The sequence below is a fragment of the Mobula hypostoma genome, chromosome 26 (genome assembly GCF_963921235.1).
Source record: "Mobula hypostoma chromosome 26, sMobHyp1.1, whole genome shotgun sequence".
Classification (NCBI taxonomy): Eukaryota; Metazoa; Chordata; class Chondrichthyes; order Myliobatiformes; family Myliobatidae; genus Mobula; species Mobula hypostoma.
The window spans coordinates 3949849-3971099 of record NC_086122.1 but is presented as its reverse complement, the minus strand read 5'-3'; the positions used below and the strand labels follow the sequence as shown (position 1 = coordinate 3971099).

Sequence of the window (21251 nt, the reverse complement as noted above, 5' to 3'; positions counted from 1 at the left end):
CCATCATCAGCCCCTCCTCCCTCTCCCCTGATAAACAGTGCTCAGGTCACAACCGCCCACACCCGTCCCCCCAAAGCCAACAATCCAGGTCACAGCTACATCACCTTCCTCTGACTATGAATCCCATACATTAATTCAATGGTGAAGTCTGAAAAGCTGCGACGAGCCAAGCAAAAGAGATGTTGTTCTTGTGCGGGCCACGTGGGAACAGTGCAGTGGCCACTCAGAGGTCTCCTTCCTTCTCAAAGTTCTCGTTGCCTCAGTAACCAGTGGTTAAAGTATTGGGAGCATCTGGACAATTTTGGACTCATCCTATGGGAGATAATCCCTTTGTCCAACCCATCCATCCCCAGAACAACTCCCTGCAGCTTAAACTAACTCTCCCAGTTATTATAAGAAGTTGCAGCATTTTCCTATTTTAGTTTCAGATTCTAATCATCTGCAGGTATTTTGATTTCAAAACAATCTTCATGCCTGATTACATGTAGGGTTGTAAACCTATGACCCAAGGCAGTTCTGCATCAGAGCTAGTAACTCCCTCATCTCTTGATATTATCTGGAGGGAGCACTGTTAACACTGAAGCTATTGGAGAGCCAATGAAATTAATTCAGTGTCAACTTCAGAACAACTTCTTTTGCTCAAGTAGCAGAATACAAAAAGAAGTGAAGGGTGGGGCTAAATGTTCTGGTCATGTCCATCACAGTCCCTGATTGATATCTGAGCACATTGGAAATTAGGACATCTGGAGAACAGTCTGTCCTCCACATTGAGAGACAGCTGCTGACAAGCTGCACTTTCTTTGGCCTTTCTTATTTCTCAGCATTATTCTTATTCCTGCCTGGAGTTGCATGTGTTTTCCAACATTCAGCTAATTTGGCCCTTGGTCAGGCTTAACTAAGAAAAATAAATACCTCAACTGAATACCAGGTTTCTGAGGTAATATCAATGATTCACAAACAATCCAAACAAGGTAGTAACATTGGACCAATGACAGGTTTACACTGAATGAATGAGGCCCCCACCTCCAGATTGTACGCACTGCAGAACAAAGGGAAATGACAGAAACAAGGCTCTTCAGCCCAACCAACTACACCCTCAGAGACTGTACCTTCGGAGACTGTATCCTAGAGAGTGTTAGTACCGTCTGACTTGCACTGAAATAAATAAATACTAACCAGGAATGTGTGTTATAGGAGGAATTATTCTGCTTGATATCAGTATATTATTGTCACATGCAGCAAGATACAATGAAAAGCTTGTTCCTTGTTCACTATTGTTCTTTTTACCGCTCACTTTTGCGACATTATATACCCTTTCCTTGGCTTTTATGCAGTCCTCAACTTCCCTTGTCAGCCATGGTTGCCTAGCCCTGCCATTTGAGAACTTTTTCTGTGGGCTATATACCTGCACCTTGTGAACTATCCCAAGAATTTTACTCGCCTCTGTTCTGCCGTCATTCCTGCCAGTATCCCCCTCCAATCCACGTGGACAAGTTCCTCTCTAATGCCTCTATAATTCCCTTTATTCCATTGTGATATTGTCACATGTGACTTACGCTTCTCCCTCTCAAACTGCAGTACGAATTCAAACATATTATGATCACTACCTCCTAAGGGTTCCTTTACGTTAAGCTGACTAATAAAATCTGGGTTATTACAGAATACCCAATCTAGGATAGCCTTTTCCTGCATATGCTCAAGCACAAGCTGGTCTAAAAACCCATCGTGTAGACATTCAATAAATTCCCTCTCTTCTTATCTGACACTAACCTGATTTTCCCAATACCCCCATTACAATTGTGACATTACCCTTATTACGTGCCTTTTCCAGCTCCCTTTGCAATCTCAGCTCCACATCTTGGCTACTGCTTGGAGGCCTATATGTGATTCCCATAATGTATTTTTTTACCCTTGCAATTTCTTAACTCCACCCACAAAGATTCAACATTTTCTGACCCTGTGTCACCTCTTTTAAGTATGTAATTCCATCTCTTACTAACAGAGTCACACCACAATCTATGCCTTCCTGCCTGTCTCTTCGATACAAAGTATATCCTTTGATGTTAAACTCCCAACTATGGCCTCCTTTCAGCCACGATTCAGTGGTGCCCACAACGTCAAACCGACCAATCTCTAATTTCGCCATGAGCTCGTCCACCTTATTCTGAATATTGCATGTATTTAAATACAGCACCTTCAGTCCTGCACCCTTATGACTTTTGCCTCTGTGATATAACTTACATGTAGGGACCAACGACATAGGCAGGAAGAGGGATGAGGTCCTGAAGTGTGAGTTTTGGGAACTAGGCAGAAGGCTGAAGAACAGGACCTCAAGGGTGGCGTTCTCAGGATTGCTGCCGGTGTTACGTGGTAGTGATGGGAAGAATTAGAGGAGATGGCAGTTGAATGCGTGGCTGAGGAGTTGGTGCAAGAGCAGGGTTTTAGATTTTTAGATCATTGGGATCTCTTCTGGAGAAGGTGGGACCTGTACAGATTGGATGGATTACACCTGAACGCGAGGGGGAGCAATATCCTTGCAGGTAGGTTTGCTAGCATGGTTCGGGAGGGTTTAAACTAATTTGCAATGGGGATGGGACCCAGAGTGACAGAACAGTCGAAGAAGTGCATGGAGTAAAGCCAGATCTAACATATAAAGAGGCTTTGAGGAAAGAAAAGCAGAATAAAGGGTGTAAAGGTAGCAAGGTAGAAGGGCGAAAGTGTGTGTACTTCAATGCAAGAAGCATCAGGAACAAAGGTGATGAACTGAGAGCTTGGATACATACATGGAATTATGATGTAGTGACCATTACAGAGACTTGGCTGGCACCAGGGCAGGAATGGATTCTCAATATTCCTGGATTTCAGTGCTTTAAAAGGGATAGAGAGCAGGGGAGAAAGGGGAGGAGGGGTGACATTACTGGTCAGGGATACTATTACAGCTACAGTAAGGGTGGGTAACGTAGCAGGATCCTCTTTTGAGTCAGTATGGGTAGAAGTCAGGAAGGGAGCAGTTACTCTATTGGGGTATTCTGTAGGCCCCCTGGTAGCAGCAGAGATACCAAGGAGCAGATTGGCAGGCAGATTTTGGAAAGGTGCAAAAATAACAGGGTTGTTATTATGCAAACAACAGGAATTCTGCAGATGCTGGAAATTCAAGCAACATACATCAAAGTTGCTGGTGAACGCAGCAGGCCAGGCAGCATCTATAGGAAGAGGCGCAGTCGACGTTTCAGGCCGAGACCCTTCGTCAGGACTAACTGTCTTCCTTCAGTTAGTCCTGACGAAGGGTCTCGGCCTGAAACGTCGACTGCGCCTCTTCCTATAGATGCTGCCTGGCCTGCTGCGTTCACCAGCAACTTTGATGTATGTTGGTTGGGTTGTTATTATGGGTGACTTTAACTTCCCTAATATTGATTGGCACCTGATTAGTTCCAATGGTTTAGATGGGGCAGAGTTTGTTAAGTGTGTCCAGGATGGATTCCAGTCACAGTATGTGGACAGGCTGACCAGGGGGAATACCATACTAGATCTAGTACTAGGTAATGAACTGGGTCAGATCACAGATCTCCCAGTGGGTGAGCATCTGGGGGACAGTGACCACTGCTCCCTGGCCTTTCGCATTATCATGGAAAAGGACAGAATCAGAGAGGACAGAAAAATTTTTAATTGGGGAAGGGCAAATTATGAGGCTATAAGGCTAGAAGTTGCAGGTGTGAATTGGGATGATGTTTTTGCAGGGAAGTGTACTATGGACATGTGGTCGATGTTTAGGGTTCTCTTGCAGGATGTTAGAGATAAATTTGTCCCGGTGAGGAAGATAAAGAATGGTAGGGTGAAGGAACCATGGGTGACAAGTGAGGTGGAAAATCTAGTCAGGTGGAAGAAGGCAGCATACATGAGGTTCAGGAAGCAAGGATTGAGGAATATAGGGAAGCAAGAAAGGACCTTAAGAAGGGGCTGAGGAGAGCAAGAAGGGGGCATGAGAAAGCCTTGGCGAGTAGGGTAAAGGAAAACCCCAAGGCATTCTTCAATTATGTGAAGAACAAAAGGATGACAGGAGTGAAGGTAGGACCGATTAGAGATAAAGGTGGGAAGATGTGCCTGGAGGCTGTGAAAGTGAGCAAGGTCCTAAATGAATACATCTCTTTGGTATTCACCAATGAGAGGGAACTTGATGATGGTGAGGACAATATGAGTGAGGTTGATGTTCTGGAGCATGTTGATATTAAGGGAGAGGAGGTGTTGGAGTTGTTAAAATACATTAGGACAGATGAGTCCCCGGGGCCTGATGGAATATTCCCCAGGCTGCTCCACGAGGCAAGGGAAGAGATTGCTGAGGCTCTGGCTAGGATCTTTATGTCCTTATTGTCCACGGGAATGGTACTGGAGGATTGGAGAGAGGTGAATGTTGTCCCCTTGTTCAAAAAAGGAAGTAGGGAAAGTCCGGATAATTATAGACTAGTGAGCCTTACATCTGTGGTGGGAAAGCTGTTGGAAAAGATTCTTAGAGATAGGATCTATGGGCATTTTGAGATCATGGTCTGAACAGGGACAGTCAGCATCATGCTCTAACAAGCCTGATAAGAGATCTTTGAAGAGGTCACCAGGCATATAGATGAGGGTAGTGCAGTGGATGTGATCTATATGGATTTTAGTAAGGCATTTGACAAGGTTCCACATGGTAGGCTTATTCAAAAAGTCAGAAGGCATGGGATCCAGGGAAGTTTGGTCGGGTAGATTCAGAATTGGCTTGCCTGCAGAAAGCAGAGGGTCGTGGTGGAGGGAGTAGATTCGGATTGGAGGGTTGTGACTAGTGGTGTCCCAGAAGGATCGGTTCTGGGACCTCTACCTTTCGTGATTTTTATTAACGACCTGGATGTGGTGGAAGAAGGGTGGGTTGGCAAGTTTGCAGATGACACAAAGGTTGGTGGTGTTGTAGATAGTGTAGAGGATTGTCGAAGATTGCAGACAGACCTTGATAAGATGCAGAAGTGGGCTGAGAAGTGGCAGATGGAGTTCAACCCGGAGAAGTGTGAGGTGGTACACTTTGGAAGGACAAACTCCAAGGCAGAGTACAAAGTAAATGGCAAGATACTTGGAAGTGTGGAGGAGCAGACGGATCTGGGGGTACATGTCCACAGATCCCTGAAAGTTGCCTCACAGGTAGATAGGGTAGTTAAGAAAGCTTATGGGGTGTAAGCTTTCATAAGTCGAGGGACAGAGTTTAAGAGTTGTGAGGTAATTATGCAGCTCTAGAAAACTCGGGTTAGGCCACACTTGGAGTATTGTGTCCAGTTCTGGTCACCTCACTATAGGAAGGATGTGGAAGCATTGGAAAGGGTACAGAGGAGATTTACCAGGATGCTGCCTGGTTTAGAGAGTATGCATTATGATCAGAGATTAAGGGAGCTAGGGCTTTACTTCTTGGAGAGAAGGAGGATGAGAGGAGACATGATAGAGATATACAAGATATAAAGAGGAATAGGTAGAGTGGATAGCCAGCGCCTCTTCCCCAGGGTACCACTGCTCAATACGAGGGGACATGGCTTTAAGGTAAGGGGTGGGAGGTTCAACGAGGATATTAGAGGATGGTTTTTTACTCAGAGAGTGGTTGGTGCGTAGAATGCACTGCCTGAGTCAGTGGTGGAGGCAGATACTCTAGTGAAATTTAAGAGACTACTAGAGAGGTATATGGAGGAATTTAAGGTGGGGGGTGTATATGGGAGGCAGGGTTTAAGGGTCGGCACAATATTGTGGGCCAAAGGGCCTGTACTGTGCTGTGCTATTCTATGTTCTATGTTCTACTACACTACCGACGAACGGGAGACAGAAAGCTCAGTGGCATGCTGACATGACAACAACTTTTCCCTCAAAGTCAGCAAAACAAAACAGCTGATCATTGACTTCAGGAAATGGGTGATGCACTTGCTCCTGTTTACATCAATGGTATTGAGGTTGACTAGGTCAGGGATTCAAGTGAATAGCCTGTCCCAGTCCAACCACGTTTATGTCATGATGCTCTTCACTTGGGCTGCTGAAGTTGTGTAGTGTTAACATGCAGTCAACTCCCTCCCTATGTACTTATGACATAAAGGCAGCTATAGGCAGCTCATCGTTTCTCCATGGATTTCACCATCTCTCTGTCCTTAGGGAAGGGAGGTATACAGTGAGTTTGCTGCTATGATCTAGATAGTTTTGGAAGCCAAAGGTCTGGACACTTGCTCCAAATCATCATGTGTCTGGGTTATATGCAGTTACATTTTATGACATCCACAACTCCAGGCCCAACACAATGCAAGGGTTCCTCAACAATGATCTACTCTCTATAAGCCTCTTCTCTGTAACTGACTTGGTGAATTGATGGCACCAACCAAAGGGTAGTTGTCTGTGACACAAGTTATTTGTACACTGTTCTTCTTTGGGTCACCATGGAAAAGCTCAGAATAGAGTGTGGCCAGAAAAACAGTACTATCATCGCCTTCAGACATTGTAAAGGTTTCTCATGCCAGCGTACTCCACACAGCTCTTTGGATCATTTTTGATTGCCAACAGAGAGGTGAAAATCTTCCCGCTTCTCCCATCAGTACAATAAAATGTCCCCCTTGAGCCCCCCCATCAGGAAGATTTCTGTTGAAACTTGGACTACTTTTTCAGATTGAATTTTGTGCACTATTTTGGTTTCTCCATGTATATCTTGCCAGTAAAAAATAGTTGGATCCACTTTCCACCTGTTTTCAACATTATTTCCTTGACCTTTTTATACCAGTAGAGCAGTTTATCTACTGGACTACACACACACTTTTTGAGTTTCCACAGTGTTCCTTCACTTCTGGCTTCAGGTGGGGGTTTAATGTAAATGTCAGGTGATAGCTCCATTCCCTGTAAGAACGCGGACTTTACATCCATGGAATGGGGTTGCCAGTGCTTTCGCCGTAAAACTGAGAATAGTTGGAGAGACTCTGATGCTTATGTTGGTGAGACTTTTTGGAGTTCTTTCATGTTCAGTTCCTCAAAACCACTAGCCACCAGGCATGCTTTTGGTAGAATTCCTGTCAGGATTTCTTTCAGTATGCACACCCATCTTGCACAAGCTGTCCTTTGGCCAATGTCTCGGAGGAAATATTGTATCATTTCTTAATGCATGCATTAGTAAATGACAATAAAAGAGGTCTGCGTGTCTTCATAATCTAATTGTTTTATTTTTCTATGCTGCACAGTACTCTGCCACAAAACAAAGTTCATGACATTTGTCAGTAATAATAAACTTGACTGTGATTCTGGTTTTCTGTGGAAATGTCGACACATCTACGTACCGCAGAATATTCCACGTGCTTTCTTTCTCACTGAGTCCGCCCAAAAGGAGTTTAAGCCAGAGCCACAAGAGCCCTCACTAAGCACTGATGAGGCCTGTAAAACCCTCACCATGTAGGCAGGTACCACAGGCACTCAGGGACAAGGAATGGACATGTGCCCCTCACTGCATTCCATGCCACTTAATAGCTTCCTTTCAAAACTCCTACGCGTTGTAACGGTTGGAAGGGTAGGTTTCAGGGAGAGTATATTTTTACAATAAACAAGAAATGATTCAGTCGGTACAAGAATTGAAACAGGAAGCAGCAGTACCATCGGGAGTAGTAAGATAGGCATCTCGGCTGACAATTGAACCACGGTGGATTCTTTGCCACAGCTGCAGCTCATGCTTTAACCCACCTCCCCCATTGGAACGTTCTCAGGATTTCGGCTGGACATTGCTTCCTTCAAAACCTTCACTCTTGGCTTTATTGGTTTAGTTCCTGTCACGTACCAACATACACTGAAAAGCTTCTCGTGCATACTGTTCATACAAATCATTGAGGAAGAACAAGGTTAAGTAATAACAATGCAGAATAAAGTGTGATAGATGTTGAAAAACCACAGTGCAGGTAAACAGTAATACGCAGAGCAGATTGTGATTTATCATACAGGAGGTTCATTCAAAAGTCTGATAACAGTGGGGTGGAATCTGTCCTTGAACCTTTCAGGCTTTTATGTCTTCTGCGTGATGGGAGAGGAAAGAGAGAATGTCTGGGATGGGTGGGATCCTTGATAATGCAGGCTGGAATTTGTGATGTGCTGAGCTGTGTCCAACTCCCTATGCCTGACTTCAAAAGGCTCCACCAGTGAAAGGGTTCTTCATGTCTCTTCATGAAGAAGATCCGATGATGAGAGGATAAACCTTTCACAGCCCCATGGCTAGGTTAGCATCTTTTCAGTCGTGTGCATGCACAGGAGTCTGGTGCCAAGTAGAGTAGAATGGATTCATTACTCCTTGCCCAGCACAACCCAGGCTCCTCTGGAAGCAAGGTACACAGTTCAATGAACTAGGCGATAAATAGCAAAACCAAGTTGCTAAGGGTCAGACTCAGATTTCCTGAAGGATCAACAACTTCCTCCCAAACCCTCCCAATGACACTGGAAATTCCTGTTCTCTGGCCACCCACAAGGAAGAAGCAAGATCGTAGGTAGATACGGGGCACCTTCAGTCACTGTGAGTCAAGTCAAGACAAGATAGTTTAATATCATTTCCAGTACGCAAGTGTAGAGGAGAACAAAATAATTGTTACTCCAGATCTGATGCAGTGCAAAAAAAAAGATAAAGAACACAATAATAAAAATCACAATAAATATAAATATATGATAGCTACAAAATAGATTTATTGAATGTCCATAAAGTGACATTAGGAACAGTAACGACAAAATACATTGATGAAGGTAGAGCAGTAGATGTAGCGTATATGGATTTCAGCAAGGCATTTGATAAGGTACCCATAGCAAGGCTTATTGAGAAAGGAAGGAGGCATAAGATCCAAGGGAACATTGCTTTGTGGATCCAGAACTGGCTTGCCCACAGAATGAAACGAGTGGTTGTGGACGGGTCATATTCTGCATGGAGGTTGGTCACCAGTGGTGTGCCTCAGTGATCTGTTCTGGAACCCTTACTCTTCATGATTTTTATAAGGGACCTGGATGAGTAAGTGGAGGGATGGGTTAGTAAATTTGCTGATGACACAATGGTTGGAGCTGTTGTGGATAGTGTGGAGGGCTGTCAGAGATTACAGCAGGACATTGATAGGATGCAAAACTGGGCTGAGAGGTGGCAGATGGAGTTCAACTCAGATAAGTGTGAAGTGGTTCATTTTGGTAGGTCAAATATGATGGCAGAATATAGTATTAATGGTAAGAATCTTGGCAGTGTGGAGGATCAGAGGGATCTTGGGTTCTGAGTCCATAGAATATTCAAAGCTACTGCGCAGGTTGACTCTGGTTAAGAAGGCATACGGTGCATTGGCCTTCATCAATTGTGGGAATGAGCTTAAGAGTCGAGAGGTAAGGTTGCAGCTATGTAGGACCCTGGTCAGACTCCACTTGGAGTACTGTACTCAGTTCTGGTCACCTCACTACAGGAAGGATGTGGAAACCATGGAAAGGGTGCAGAGGAGATTTACAAGAATGTTGTCTGAATTGGGGAGCATGCCTTGTGAGAATAGGTTGAATGAACTTGGCCTTTTCTCCTTGGAGCGACAGAGGATGAGAAGTGACCTGATAGAGGTGTATAAGATGAAGAGAGGCATCGATCATGTGGATAGTCAGAGGCTTTTTCCTAGGGCTGAAGTGGCTAGCACAAGTGGGTGCTTGGAAGCAGGTACACAGGAGATGTCAGGAGCAAGTTTTTAACACAAACAGTGGTGAGTGTATGGAATGGGCTGCTGGCAACGGTGGTGGAGGTGGATACGATAGGGTCTTTTAAGAGACTCCTGGATAGGAGCTTAGAAAAATAGTGGGCCATGGGTAACCCCAGGTAAGGGCATGTTCGGCACACCTCTGTGGGCCAAAAGGCCTGTATTGTGTTGAAAGGTTCTCTATGTGTCTATAAGGTGACTCACAGGAAATGATAAAGTAGGGTGTGGAGGGGTGGGTTAATGGGTGGAGTTGTTGATCAGCCTGACTGTTTGGGGAAAGTAACTGTTTTTGAGTCTGGCAGTCCTGACATGGATGCTACGTAGCCTCCTCCCCAATGAGAGGAGAATAAACAGTCCATGAGCATGGTGGGAGGGGTGCTTCATGATGTGACTGGCCATTTTCCAGCACCTTTCTGTATACATGTCCTTGATGACATACAGGGGACACACACCACATCCCTAACCATCGGCCTCCTGTTCCGCTACCAGCGACCAGAGGACCTACAAAACCTACAAAACCAGAATGGAAGCAAGTCTCCCTCGATCCTAGGGAACTGCCGAGTGTGTAGAAAAGTAGTTAGGTCTAAGTTAGGCAGCATCGCTAGGAAGAGGTACAGTCGACGTTTCGGGCCCAGACCCTTCGACCCGAAACGTCAACTGTACCTCTTCCTAGAGATGCTGCCTGGCCTGCTGCATTCACCAGCAACTTTGATGCGTGTTGCTTGAATTTCCAGCAGCTGCAGAATTCCTCGTGTTCAGGTCTAAGTCAGCCATGTGTGTGGAAGATTCTACTAAGTCAGGTTAGGAAAGGCAGAGGGGAGACTGGGTGTATTCAGTTTCTAGTTTCATGTCAATGGCACATGTACCCAGCATATTCAGCTGGGGACTCGTCAGCCTCAGGCACTGGCCCACTCAAAATTGAGGAAGCTGAGCTGAATGACACAGCAGGTGCCAAGCTCTACCTCTGGGTGAACTCCCCCACCCTGCGGGCATTAGTCAAGTTGAAACCTCAGCCAATCCAACCAGCAGTGACACCTGGAATTACCGTTACCTACAGTGAAAAACAGCAGCAGTTTGGTAACTACTGGATGTAGGTGTGGGGAGAGGGGCTGTGATCCAATTCACAGAACATTGGTGTTTCCCACTACAAGTGAGATTGGGAGCAAGCTTGATGCTTCACAACAAACATGCAAGGACACAACTGGGGAGCCCACAACAGCACATTCAAGGAAGCAAAACCATCTGCACTAAGGCACACTCCCAAACACACAGCTGGTTCATTCAAGCTACTGCCAATGTGAAACACAGCTCTGTTGGTGTCCGAATCTATGAACCAGTTATTACCCATTGCTCTGATCAATGTCCAGTGCTGAGCTTCCTACTAACCGCAGCTTTGCAGGAGATCTCATTACAGTCTTGGCAGCAGTACACTTGGATCCAGTCAGACTTTATGACGAGTGCGTGTCTGGGGTGGGGTGGGAGATGTTTCACACTAACCAAGCATGAGAGATGTATTCCCCAGATACAAGGATAAAGGAGAGTATTTGAGGTGTCTCCTTGATGCATGAAGTGTTAATGGGCTCCCCAAATACAGGGATAAAGAAAAGTGTTCAGGGAATTCCTTGATGTATGAAGGGTCTTAACTGGAAATGTAGACTGTCCATTTCCCTGCAGAAATGCAGCCTCACCCACTGAGTTCCTCCAGCACCTCAATGCAGGGATGTGATTGGGATGGTAGGAGGTCTCTGTGCCTGGGGCATGTGGTGGGCGGGGGGCGGGGGGCACAGGGACAAAGATCACGTTCTGGCATTGGTGGTGTCTATAGGAAGGTTGGTGTGATGCATATAGACCATTCGCAACATGGTATCAGACTGCAACAGTTATTGAGCCTCCTCACGTGTGAAGCCACTATGTTGGTTACCAGATCTCCCAAGCTGATTCCTAGGGAAATCCTTTGCTCTCCGGCCAGTTTCCATGGTTACCCACTACTGGGAATAGAAATGAAGCACAACCCCACCATGAGGTCCATACTTCTACACAAACACACACAGCCCTGCCACTGAGGTATGCCTGCCTCCAGCTTTCTCCTCTGGCCGTGTTACACAGTGGTGGTGTGGGGATGGGGGGCATTCCTACTATCCCAACCCAGCTCTCCAGCCCAGTGAAGGTTCATTTCAAGAAGGGAGTGGCTCCGCTGCAAGGTAGGGACTATGGGTAGGTCTAGAGAACTACTGCTCGATAGGGCACAGTCCACTTGAGATTTAAAGGGCATACATCTGATGGAGATTTACCTCACAGACCCATTGATGGTCTCCGTGAGGGAAGAGTGACATGGAACCACAGACACACACAGATAGTCCCACCATTAAATCTCAGATGACAATCACAACACCCAACAACAGCTCTATTGGCACTTACTCAGTGGGTCTGACCAGGGATACGTTTCCTAATCTCACAATCAGAGATCCCGTTGGACTTCGGATTTTCTTCAGTGCTGGCATCTTATAGACAGAGAATCGCCTGAGCAAATTAAAGCCTGCAATCCAAGAGAGAATGGTTAATGCCACTGGGGTGATAATGTAGATCTGGGCAGTTCCACCTGCCCTGTGCAGATGTGGGCCAGGGCTCAACGATCATCATTCAGCTGCTCTGCTGTCACCTAGCCACTGGGCGAGACACCTTGAATTAGGTCGTTGTCAAACTACCCAGTGCTGGACCCCACACATCAGGGGAGAAAGCAGACCGGTGTGAGGGTGTCAACCCAACACTGGTGAAACAGCTGCCTGATGGAACAGCTGGATCTTCATCCTCTCACTTACAACCTTTTTTTTTCACACTGGGAACCGCCCAATATGGTCATTGCTACACCGTACAATGAGCCTACAGAGGCTTAACAGCAGATCAAATCTGTATCGACATTGCATTCAATTCTAGTCAACCCCTTACAGAATGGATGTGGAGGCTTTAGAGAGAGCGCAGAAAAGGTTTACTGGGATTAGAGACCATGTGCTATAGCAAGAGGTTGAACAAATCAGTTATTTTCTCTGGAGCAGCAGGGGCGGAAGGGAAACCTGATGGAGGTTTATAAGATTCTGAGAGGCACAAATGGAGCAGGCAGACAGTATTTCTTTCCCAACTTCAAAATATCTCATTCTAGACAATACGCATTTAAGCTGGGAGGATGCAGGTTGAAAGGAGGTGTGCAGGGTACGATATTTTACACAGAATGGTGGGTGCCTACATGCACTGCTTGGAGTGATGGTGGAGGCAGATGTGATTGGGGAAATCAGAGGCTCTCAGGCACGAATATGCAGGAAATGAAGGGTTATGAAGGCAAAATATAGGAAACCTACAACACAATACAGGCCCTTCGGCCCACAAAGCTGTGCCGAACATGTCCTTCCCTTAGAAATTACCTAGGGTTACCCAGAGCCCTCTATTCTTCTAAGCTCCATGTACCTATCCAGGAGTCTCTTAGATACCCTATCGTATCCGCCTCCACCATTGCCGCCGGCAGCCCATTCCACACACTCACCACTCTCTGCATTAAAAAACTTACCCCTGACATCTCCTCTGTACCTGCTTCCAAGCACCTTAAAACTGTGCCCTCCTGTGCTAGCCATTTCAGCCCTGGGAAAAAGCCTCTGACTATCCACAGGATCAATGCCTCTCATTTTTTTATACACCGCTACTAGGTCACCTCTCGTCCTTCGTCGCTCCAAGGAGAAAAGGCCGAGTTCACTCAACCTATTCTCATAAGGCATGCTCCCCAATCCAGGCAACATCCTTGTAAATCTCCTCTGCACCCTTTCTATGGTTTCCACATCCTTCCTATAGTGAGGCGACCAGAACTGAGCACAGTACTCCAAATGGGGTCTGACCAGGGTCCTACATAGCTGCAACATTACCTCTCAGCTCCTAAATTCAATCCCACGATTGATGAAGGACAATGCACCGTATGTCTTCTTAACCACAGAGTCAACCTGCGTAGCAGTTTTGAGTGTCCTATGGACTTGGACCCCAAGACCCCTCTGATCCTCCACACTGTCAAGAGTCTTACCATTAATACTATATTCTGCCATCATATTTGACCTACCAAAATGGACCACCCACACATATCTGGGTTGAACTCCATCTGTCACTTCTCAGCCCAGTTTTGCATCCTATCAATGTCCCACTGTAACCTCTGACAGCCCTCCACACTATCCACAACAGCCCCAACCTTTGTGTCATCAGCAAATTTACTAACCCATCCCTCCACTTCCTCATCCAGGTTATTTATAAAAGTCACGAAGAGTAGGGGTCCCAGAACAGATCCCTGAGGCACACCACTGGTCACCGAAAATGCAGGATGTAGTAATTAGTTCAACACAACATTGTGGGCTGAAAGACCTGTTCGTGGGCTGTAATGTTCCGTGTTCTGTGTTCTTCTTGTGGATTGGGACAGGATATCAGTACCTGACAGTATGGGATACCAGAGGCCAGAGTCAGATCACAAGCAGCTGCCAAAAAGGGACAAGCTCCCAGGTGGGGTGAGGAAAGGCTGTGCCCTGGGGAGGAGGGTGTAAGTGACACAAGGGAGAACTTGCTGTGAAAGGTGAACTGATTGAAGCAGGCATTGTGTGTGTGGATTTTGAGCAGGCTGTCCTAGGGAGGATGGCTTCATCTTCCAGGGCATGGTCCTGAGATGGAGTTTGTGGACATGTGTACTCATCAAAGGATGTCACTATGCATGTGTAGGTTGATGTGTATCATCACATCAGGAGACCGCTGCAGCAACGCTATGGACCTCATGGTTTTATAAACAAATTTAATCCCATAACACTTGTTGGTGTTGGTGTTGCTATTTCTGAATTCTTGAATTCCAGGAGGGCTGTGGGGATGGAAGGGATCACAGATTCACAGGCGAGGCTGCAGAGGGATTTAAATACAAAATTGTACATTTGAAGAGAGGAGAGCACTCCCCCATCAAGTCCACAGGGTGGGGATAACACCTAGCTGGCCTTTGGATGAGCACAAGCTCATGAAAGGTGAGGCATAAGGCCACTCAATACACGGGAAGGTCTAGAGGTCCTGAGAACTGCAACTTTGATACCACACAGTCTTTAAGAAGCTGCAGAGAGAACAGTCAAAGAGCAAAGACAGAACCACAGCAGGGCTGGTCTCTGGGCACTGTCAGAGGCATCAAGCAGAGGATAGCAAGCTGCTGTGAACATTGGAGAGGAGTGCAGGAGGGACCAAGCAATGGTGGTAGAAAATGACAAGGACTAAATGCTTACAACCACTTTAGGGTCTCAATTGCTTTTGATAAGAGTGAATTCGGCAGGAACCAAGTTTACATTAGAAGGAATCAAACTGAGGGACCTGTGGGCATTGATTTGGAAAGATGCATCAAGAGTGTGGACAAGCCAGTGACACTAGGGATGGAATGACAGTTTGCAAGGCCAAAGAAAGGAGTTGACAGTGATGAATTTGGGCAAAAACAGAACCAATCCCAGTAATAACAAAGTTCCAGCACTCCAGGGCAGGTTATTCAATGAAGCAGAGGGCTGGAAGGAAGATAGATGCTTTCCAAAAAACCCTGGGAGAGTGAGATCTTTTTGACACAGACAGGGCCCAAAAGTGCTTTGATCTGCAGCAAACACATCAAGCAGTGTATAGCCAAGCATGCTGACCTCAATAACATCATGCAGTTTGTGTGAGAAGCAGAGAAAGGTCTGAAAGACAGTGACCAGATCCAAAGGATCACTATCATAGTGATGCACGCACCAAAGTCTGGGCAGTGGGATATGAGTGAACAGACCCCAGGAACCAGTGTAACAGCTGGAATCGGAACAAGGAACAGAAGCCAGCCAACTGACCCATCTTGTCTGCTCTTCCATTCGATAAAATCATGGCCGATCTGGCCATGGACCCTACTCCACCTATCTGTCTTTTCCCCATAACCTTTAATTCTCTGCAATACAAAACTCTATCTAACTGTGCCTTAAATATATTTAATGAGATTTCTTCCCTGCACAAAGAGTTCTGTACAGTCACTACTCGCTGGGAAATGCAGGTTCTCATTTCTGTCCGAATCTATTCCACTGAATCTTGAGGCTATATCCCCTGGTTCCAGGTTCACTTCACAGTGGAATCAATTTTCCTGCCTCTGTCTTATCTATCCCTTGTAAGATTTTCACCCAGTTTTCTGAATTCCATTCAGTATTGTCCCAGACGACTCAATCACTCTTTGTAGACTAACCCCTCATCTCCAGAACCAACCTGATGAACCTCCTCTGCACCACCTCCAAAGCCAGCATATCTTTCCTCAAGTACAGAGACCAGATCTCTAAGGTCAGGGCGCTCACTGAGGGCAGTGCGAGACATTAACCTAATCATGCATTATGTGGCCCGTGGCCTCAGCAAAGAGGGCTGCAGCAACAGTCAGGGGTAGACTAACCACTGGAGACAGTCAACAAGAGTTGGTTACCTGGAATGTTAATGTACTGCTCCTGGTTGCGAATTTTCCATCCATCACCATGTACACGTGGGCACGGAACATCTGGAAAAGAAAGCTGCATGAATGACTCCAGGTACTAACACTCTACGACTATACACAGAGGAAACAGCTTGCATCTGGTAGCCCTTTTCACAACATCAGGTTATCTTACTGCGCACCAGGTAGTTCAGTACATCTAAAGTCTAAGAAAGCATGACTATCAACTTCTACTCACAAATAATAGATCTCTTCGAGGCAGGTTCTATGAGTTTGCGCCTTGGGCAAGTCACAGTTAGAAGACCAAAAGACCATAAGACATAGCAGCAGGATGAGGCCACTTGGTCTGTCAAGTCTGCTCCGCCATTTGAACATGGCTGATCCATTTCCCTCTCAACACCATTTTCTTGCCTTCTCCCTGACTTACCAAGAACCTGTCAATCTCCACCTTAAGTATACTCAGTGACCAGGCCTCCGCAGCCGACTGTGGCAAAGAATTCCACAGATTAAAGAGATTCCTCCTAATCATTCAAAAATGGACATGCCTCTATTCCGAGGTTGTGCCCCCTGGTACTAGACTCCCCCAGTATAGGAAATTTCCTCTCCACATCCATTCTGTCTAAGCCTTTCAGCATTCGATAGGTTTCAATGAGATCCCCTCCCCCCATTCTTCTAAACTCCAGTGAGGACAGACCCAGAGCCACCAATCACTCCTCATATAATAAGCCTTTCATTCCTAGAATCATTTTTGTGAACTCCTTTGAACACTTTCCAACGTCAGCACATCCTTACTCAGATAAGGGCCCTAATCTGCTCACAATACTGCAAGTGAGGCCTCACCAGTGTCTTATAAAGCCTCAACCTTACACCCTTGTTTTCATATTCTAGTCCTCTCAAAATGAATGCTAACATGTATTTGCCTTCCTCACCACTGACTCAATCTGCAAGTTAATCTCTAGTGGATCTTGCATGAGGACACCCAAATTCCTTTGCACCTTGGATTTTGGAATTGCCTGCCCATGTAGAAAATAATGTACACTTTTATTCCTTCTACAAAAGTGCACCACCATTCACTTCCTGACATTGCATTCCATCTGTACTTTGATTATTCGCCTAATCTGTCTGAGTCCTCTGCAGCCTCTCTGCTTCCCTAAAATTACCTGCACCTCTACCCATCTTCATATTGTTCACCAAGCCATCAATTCCTTTATCCAAATCATTGACATACAACATAAAAAGAAGTGGCCCTAATTCCAACCCCTGCAGAACACCACTAACCACCGGCAGCCAATCAGAAAATTATCCCTTTATTCCCACTTTTTGCTTCCTGCCAATCCACCACTGCTCTATTTATGCTAGCATTGTTTCTGTAATACCATGAATTCTTATCTTGCTAAGCAGCCTCATATGCAACACCTTGTGAAAGGCCTTCTCAAAATCCAAGTACATAACAACCACACATCGTCATTTGTCTATCTCGCTTGTTATTTCCTCAAAGAATTCCAACAGTTCTGTCAGATAAGATTTTCCCTTGAGGAAACCATGCCAACTTTGGTCTGTTTTACAATGTGCCTCCAAGAAGCCTGAAACCTCGTCCTTTACAATCAAATCCAACAACTTCCCAACACTGAGGTCTGACTAACTGGCCTATAATTTCACTTTCTTCAGTGAAGATTGACACAAATTAGTCAGTTCATCCCCCATTACTACCTCTCCAGTGTCATTTTCTGGTGGTCCAATAACTACTCTCACCTCTCTTTTTATATCTGAAAAAAACATTGGTATGCTCTTATTATTGGCTAGCTTACTTCCATATTCCATCTTTCCCCTCTTATGGCTTTTTAAATTTGCCCTCTGGTGGTTTTTAATAGCTTCCTTATCCTCTAACCTACCACTAATTTTTACTCTATTATATGCTTTTTCTTTTACTGTTATGTTGGCTTTTACTTCCCTTGTCAGCCATGGTTTTGTCATTTTGCGTTTTGAATATTTCTTCTACTTTGGAATGTATCTATTCTGAACTTTCTGAATTGCCCCCAAAACCTCCAGCCTTTGGTGTTTTAAAACACAAACACAGGGAAATCTGCAAATGCTGGAAATTCAAGCAACACACACAAAAAATGCTGGTGAACGCAGCAGGCCAGGCAGCATCTTCCCATAGATGCTGCCTGTCCCCTTCCAATCAACTTTGGCCAGTTCCTCTCTCATGCCTCTGTAATTCCCTTTACTCCACTGTAATACTGATATATCAAAGTTGCTGGTGAACGCAGCAGGCCAGGCAGCATCTCTAGGAAGAGGTACAGTCGACGTTTCAGGCCGAGACCCTTCGTCAGGACTAACTGAAGGAAGAGTGAGTAAAAGATTTGAAAGTTGGAGGGGGAGGGGTAGATCCAAAATAATAGGAGAAGACAGGAGGGGGAGGGATGGAGCCAAGAGCTGGACAGGTGATTGGCAAAAGGGATACAAGAGGATCATGGGACAGGAGGTCCGGGAAGAAAGACAAGAACCCAGAGGATGGGCAAGGGGTATATTCAGAGGGACAGAGGGAGAAAAAGGAGAGTGAGAGAAAGAATGCGTGTATAAAAATAAATAACAGATGGGGTACGAGGGGGAGGTGGGGCATTAGCAGAAGTTAAAGAAGTCCATGTTCATGGACTGTTATTTATTTTTATACACACATTCTTTCTCTCACTCTCCTTTTTCTCCCTCTGTCCCTCCGAATATACCCCTTGCCCATCCTCTGGGTTCCCCCCCTGCTCCTTGTCTTTCTTCCCGGACCTCCTGTCCCATGATCCTCTCGTATCCCTTTTGCCAATCACCTGTCCAGCTCTTGGCTCCATCCCTCCCCCTCCTGTCTTCTCCTATCATTTTGGATCTCCCCCTCCCCCTCCAACTTTCAAATCTCTTACTCACTCTTCCTTCAGTTAGTCCTGACGAAGGGTCTCGGCCTGAAACGTCGACTGTACCTCTTCCTAGAGATGCTGCCTGGCCTGCTGCGTTCACCAGCAACTTCGATGTGTGTTGCTTCAATTTCCAGCATCTGCAGAATTCCTGTTGTAATACTGATATAATTGGTTTTTGCGTCTCCCTCGCAAATTGCAGGGTAAATTCTATCATATTATGATCATTAACTCCAAAGGGTTTCATTACCTTATGCTCCCTACTCACAAGGATTCTACATCTTTCAATCTTATGCGATACGATTTGACTTCAATTTTTTTACCAACATCACCCCCTTTGCCTACCTGCCTGTCCTTTCAATACAGTGTGTATCGTTGGATATTAAGCTCCCCATCCATAATTTTCTTTCACCCATAACTCAGTGATACCCACAACATCATACCTGCCAATCTCTAACTGTGCTATAAGACTATCGACCTTATTCTATATACTGCATGCATTCAGATATAACACCTTCAATCCTGTATTTGTCACCATTTTCGACTTTCTCCCTATGTCATCCCACTGACTGCAATTTTGCCCCATCATCTGCCTGCCCTTCTTGACAATCTCACTGCACACTGCCTGTATTTGTATACTAACTGCCCTACTCTCAGCCCTATCACTCAGTTTCCCATCCCCCCCCGCCCCGCCAAATTAGTTTCAACCCTCCTCAACAGTTCTAGCAAACCTGCCTGCAAGGATATTTGTCTTCCTTGTGTAACCTGTCCCTTTTGTACCGATTATTTCCCAATCTGAAACCCTGGCCCTTACACCAGTTCCTCAGCCACACATTCACCTGCCAAATCACCTTGGAGGTCCTGCTATTCAGCTTTCTACATAGCTCCGTAAATTCTCTCTTCAGGGCTTCCTACCTATGTCATTAATGCCAAGACTTCTGGCTGCTCACTCTCTCCATTGGGAATGCTGTGGATTTGATTCGAGACGTCCCTGAACCTGGCACCCAGGAGGCAACATACCACCTAGTTGTCTCTATTACGTCTGCAGAATCTCATGTCTATTTCTCTAACTATGGAATTCCCTATCACTACTGCAGTCCTCGTTTCACCACTTGCCTTATGAGCCACATGGCCATACTCAGTTCCAGAGACCTGGCTGCTGAGGCTCAACCCCAGAAGGTCATTTCCCACCCCACCCCCCCCACAGTACATGAAGTGGTATATTTATTATTGAGTGGAACAGCCACAGAGGTACTCTGTACTGGCTGCCCATCTCCTTTTCCTTTTCTGACAGTCACCCAGGTACCTGCCTCCTGCAGCTTAGGGGTGACTACTTCCCTTAACTCCTATCTATCAGCTCCTCAGTTTCCCATATGAGTCGAAGGTCATTGAACTGCAGCTCCAGTTCCTTGACACATTCTCTGAGGAGCTACAGTTCAGTGCATCTGGCACAGATGTGGTTATCTGGGAAACTGGAGGTCTCCCAGAATTCCCACATCTCATGCAAAGAATGCAACACAGCCCCCGTAGCCATTCTCACTGCTTTAACTATGCACTAACATGTATACTGTTATATAGTTTTATAGAAAACAGGAGCAGGACTAGGCTGGTTGATCCCGCAAACATGTCCTACCATTTGATCTACCTCAGGCCTCAGCTCCTATTCTGTGCCAAACCCCTATTGCCTTCAATTCCGTGATCTTTTCCAAAATGATTCCACTACCATTTCAAATACTTCTAATGACCTGACCTCCACAAACCTCCAGATCAAAGAATTCTAGTGATCCATTACCCTCTGCAAGAACTGTGAGCTAAAGGAGGCCGCATCAGACAGACTCTGCAACAGACTGAGCTGGACTACAAAGGGAGAGGGGCTGAGGAAGCATTGTCCGAACTGTCTAACACACACAATCTATGATCATTGACAGGAATAATTACAGCAAGGGTTAGTTTCTACCAGATAGAATTAACTTGCTCCTAGATTCATATGAGATTATTTTATTTCTCTTTGCCAAAGGGTACTTATTTAGTGATTACTGATGGTGGCATCCGCTAGTCTCGTGAGACCATGGATCTGCGCCTGGAAAGTCTTGCTTCAGTCTGTGTTAGAGCAGCGTCTGTTGTGGCTGTAGAGGCCCACACGGGAGTAACAGT

General features: G+C 45.7%; 1 protein-coding gene across 1 annotated transcript in view; it reads right to left on the bottom strand.

Moving 5' to 3' along the window:
• col16a1 (collagen, type XVI, alpha 1) overlaps window positions 1–21251 on the bottom strand; it is a 414952-nt gene that overhangs the window by 357738 nt on the left and 35963 nt on the right. Inside the window, exons 5-6 of the mRNA XM_063033604.1 lie at window positions 16192–16263; window positions 12138–12255 (exon numbers count right to left, since the gene is read on the bottom strand). Of these exons, the coding sequence (XP_062889674.1) occupies window positions 12138–12255; window positions 16192–16263 (190 nt within the window). The remainder of the gene's footprint in view (window positions 1–12137; window positions 12256–16191; window positions 16264–21251) is intronic.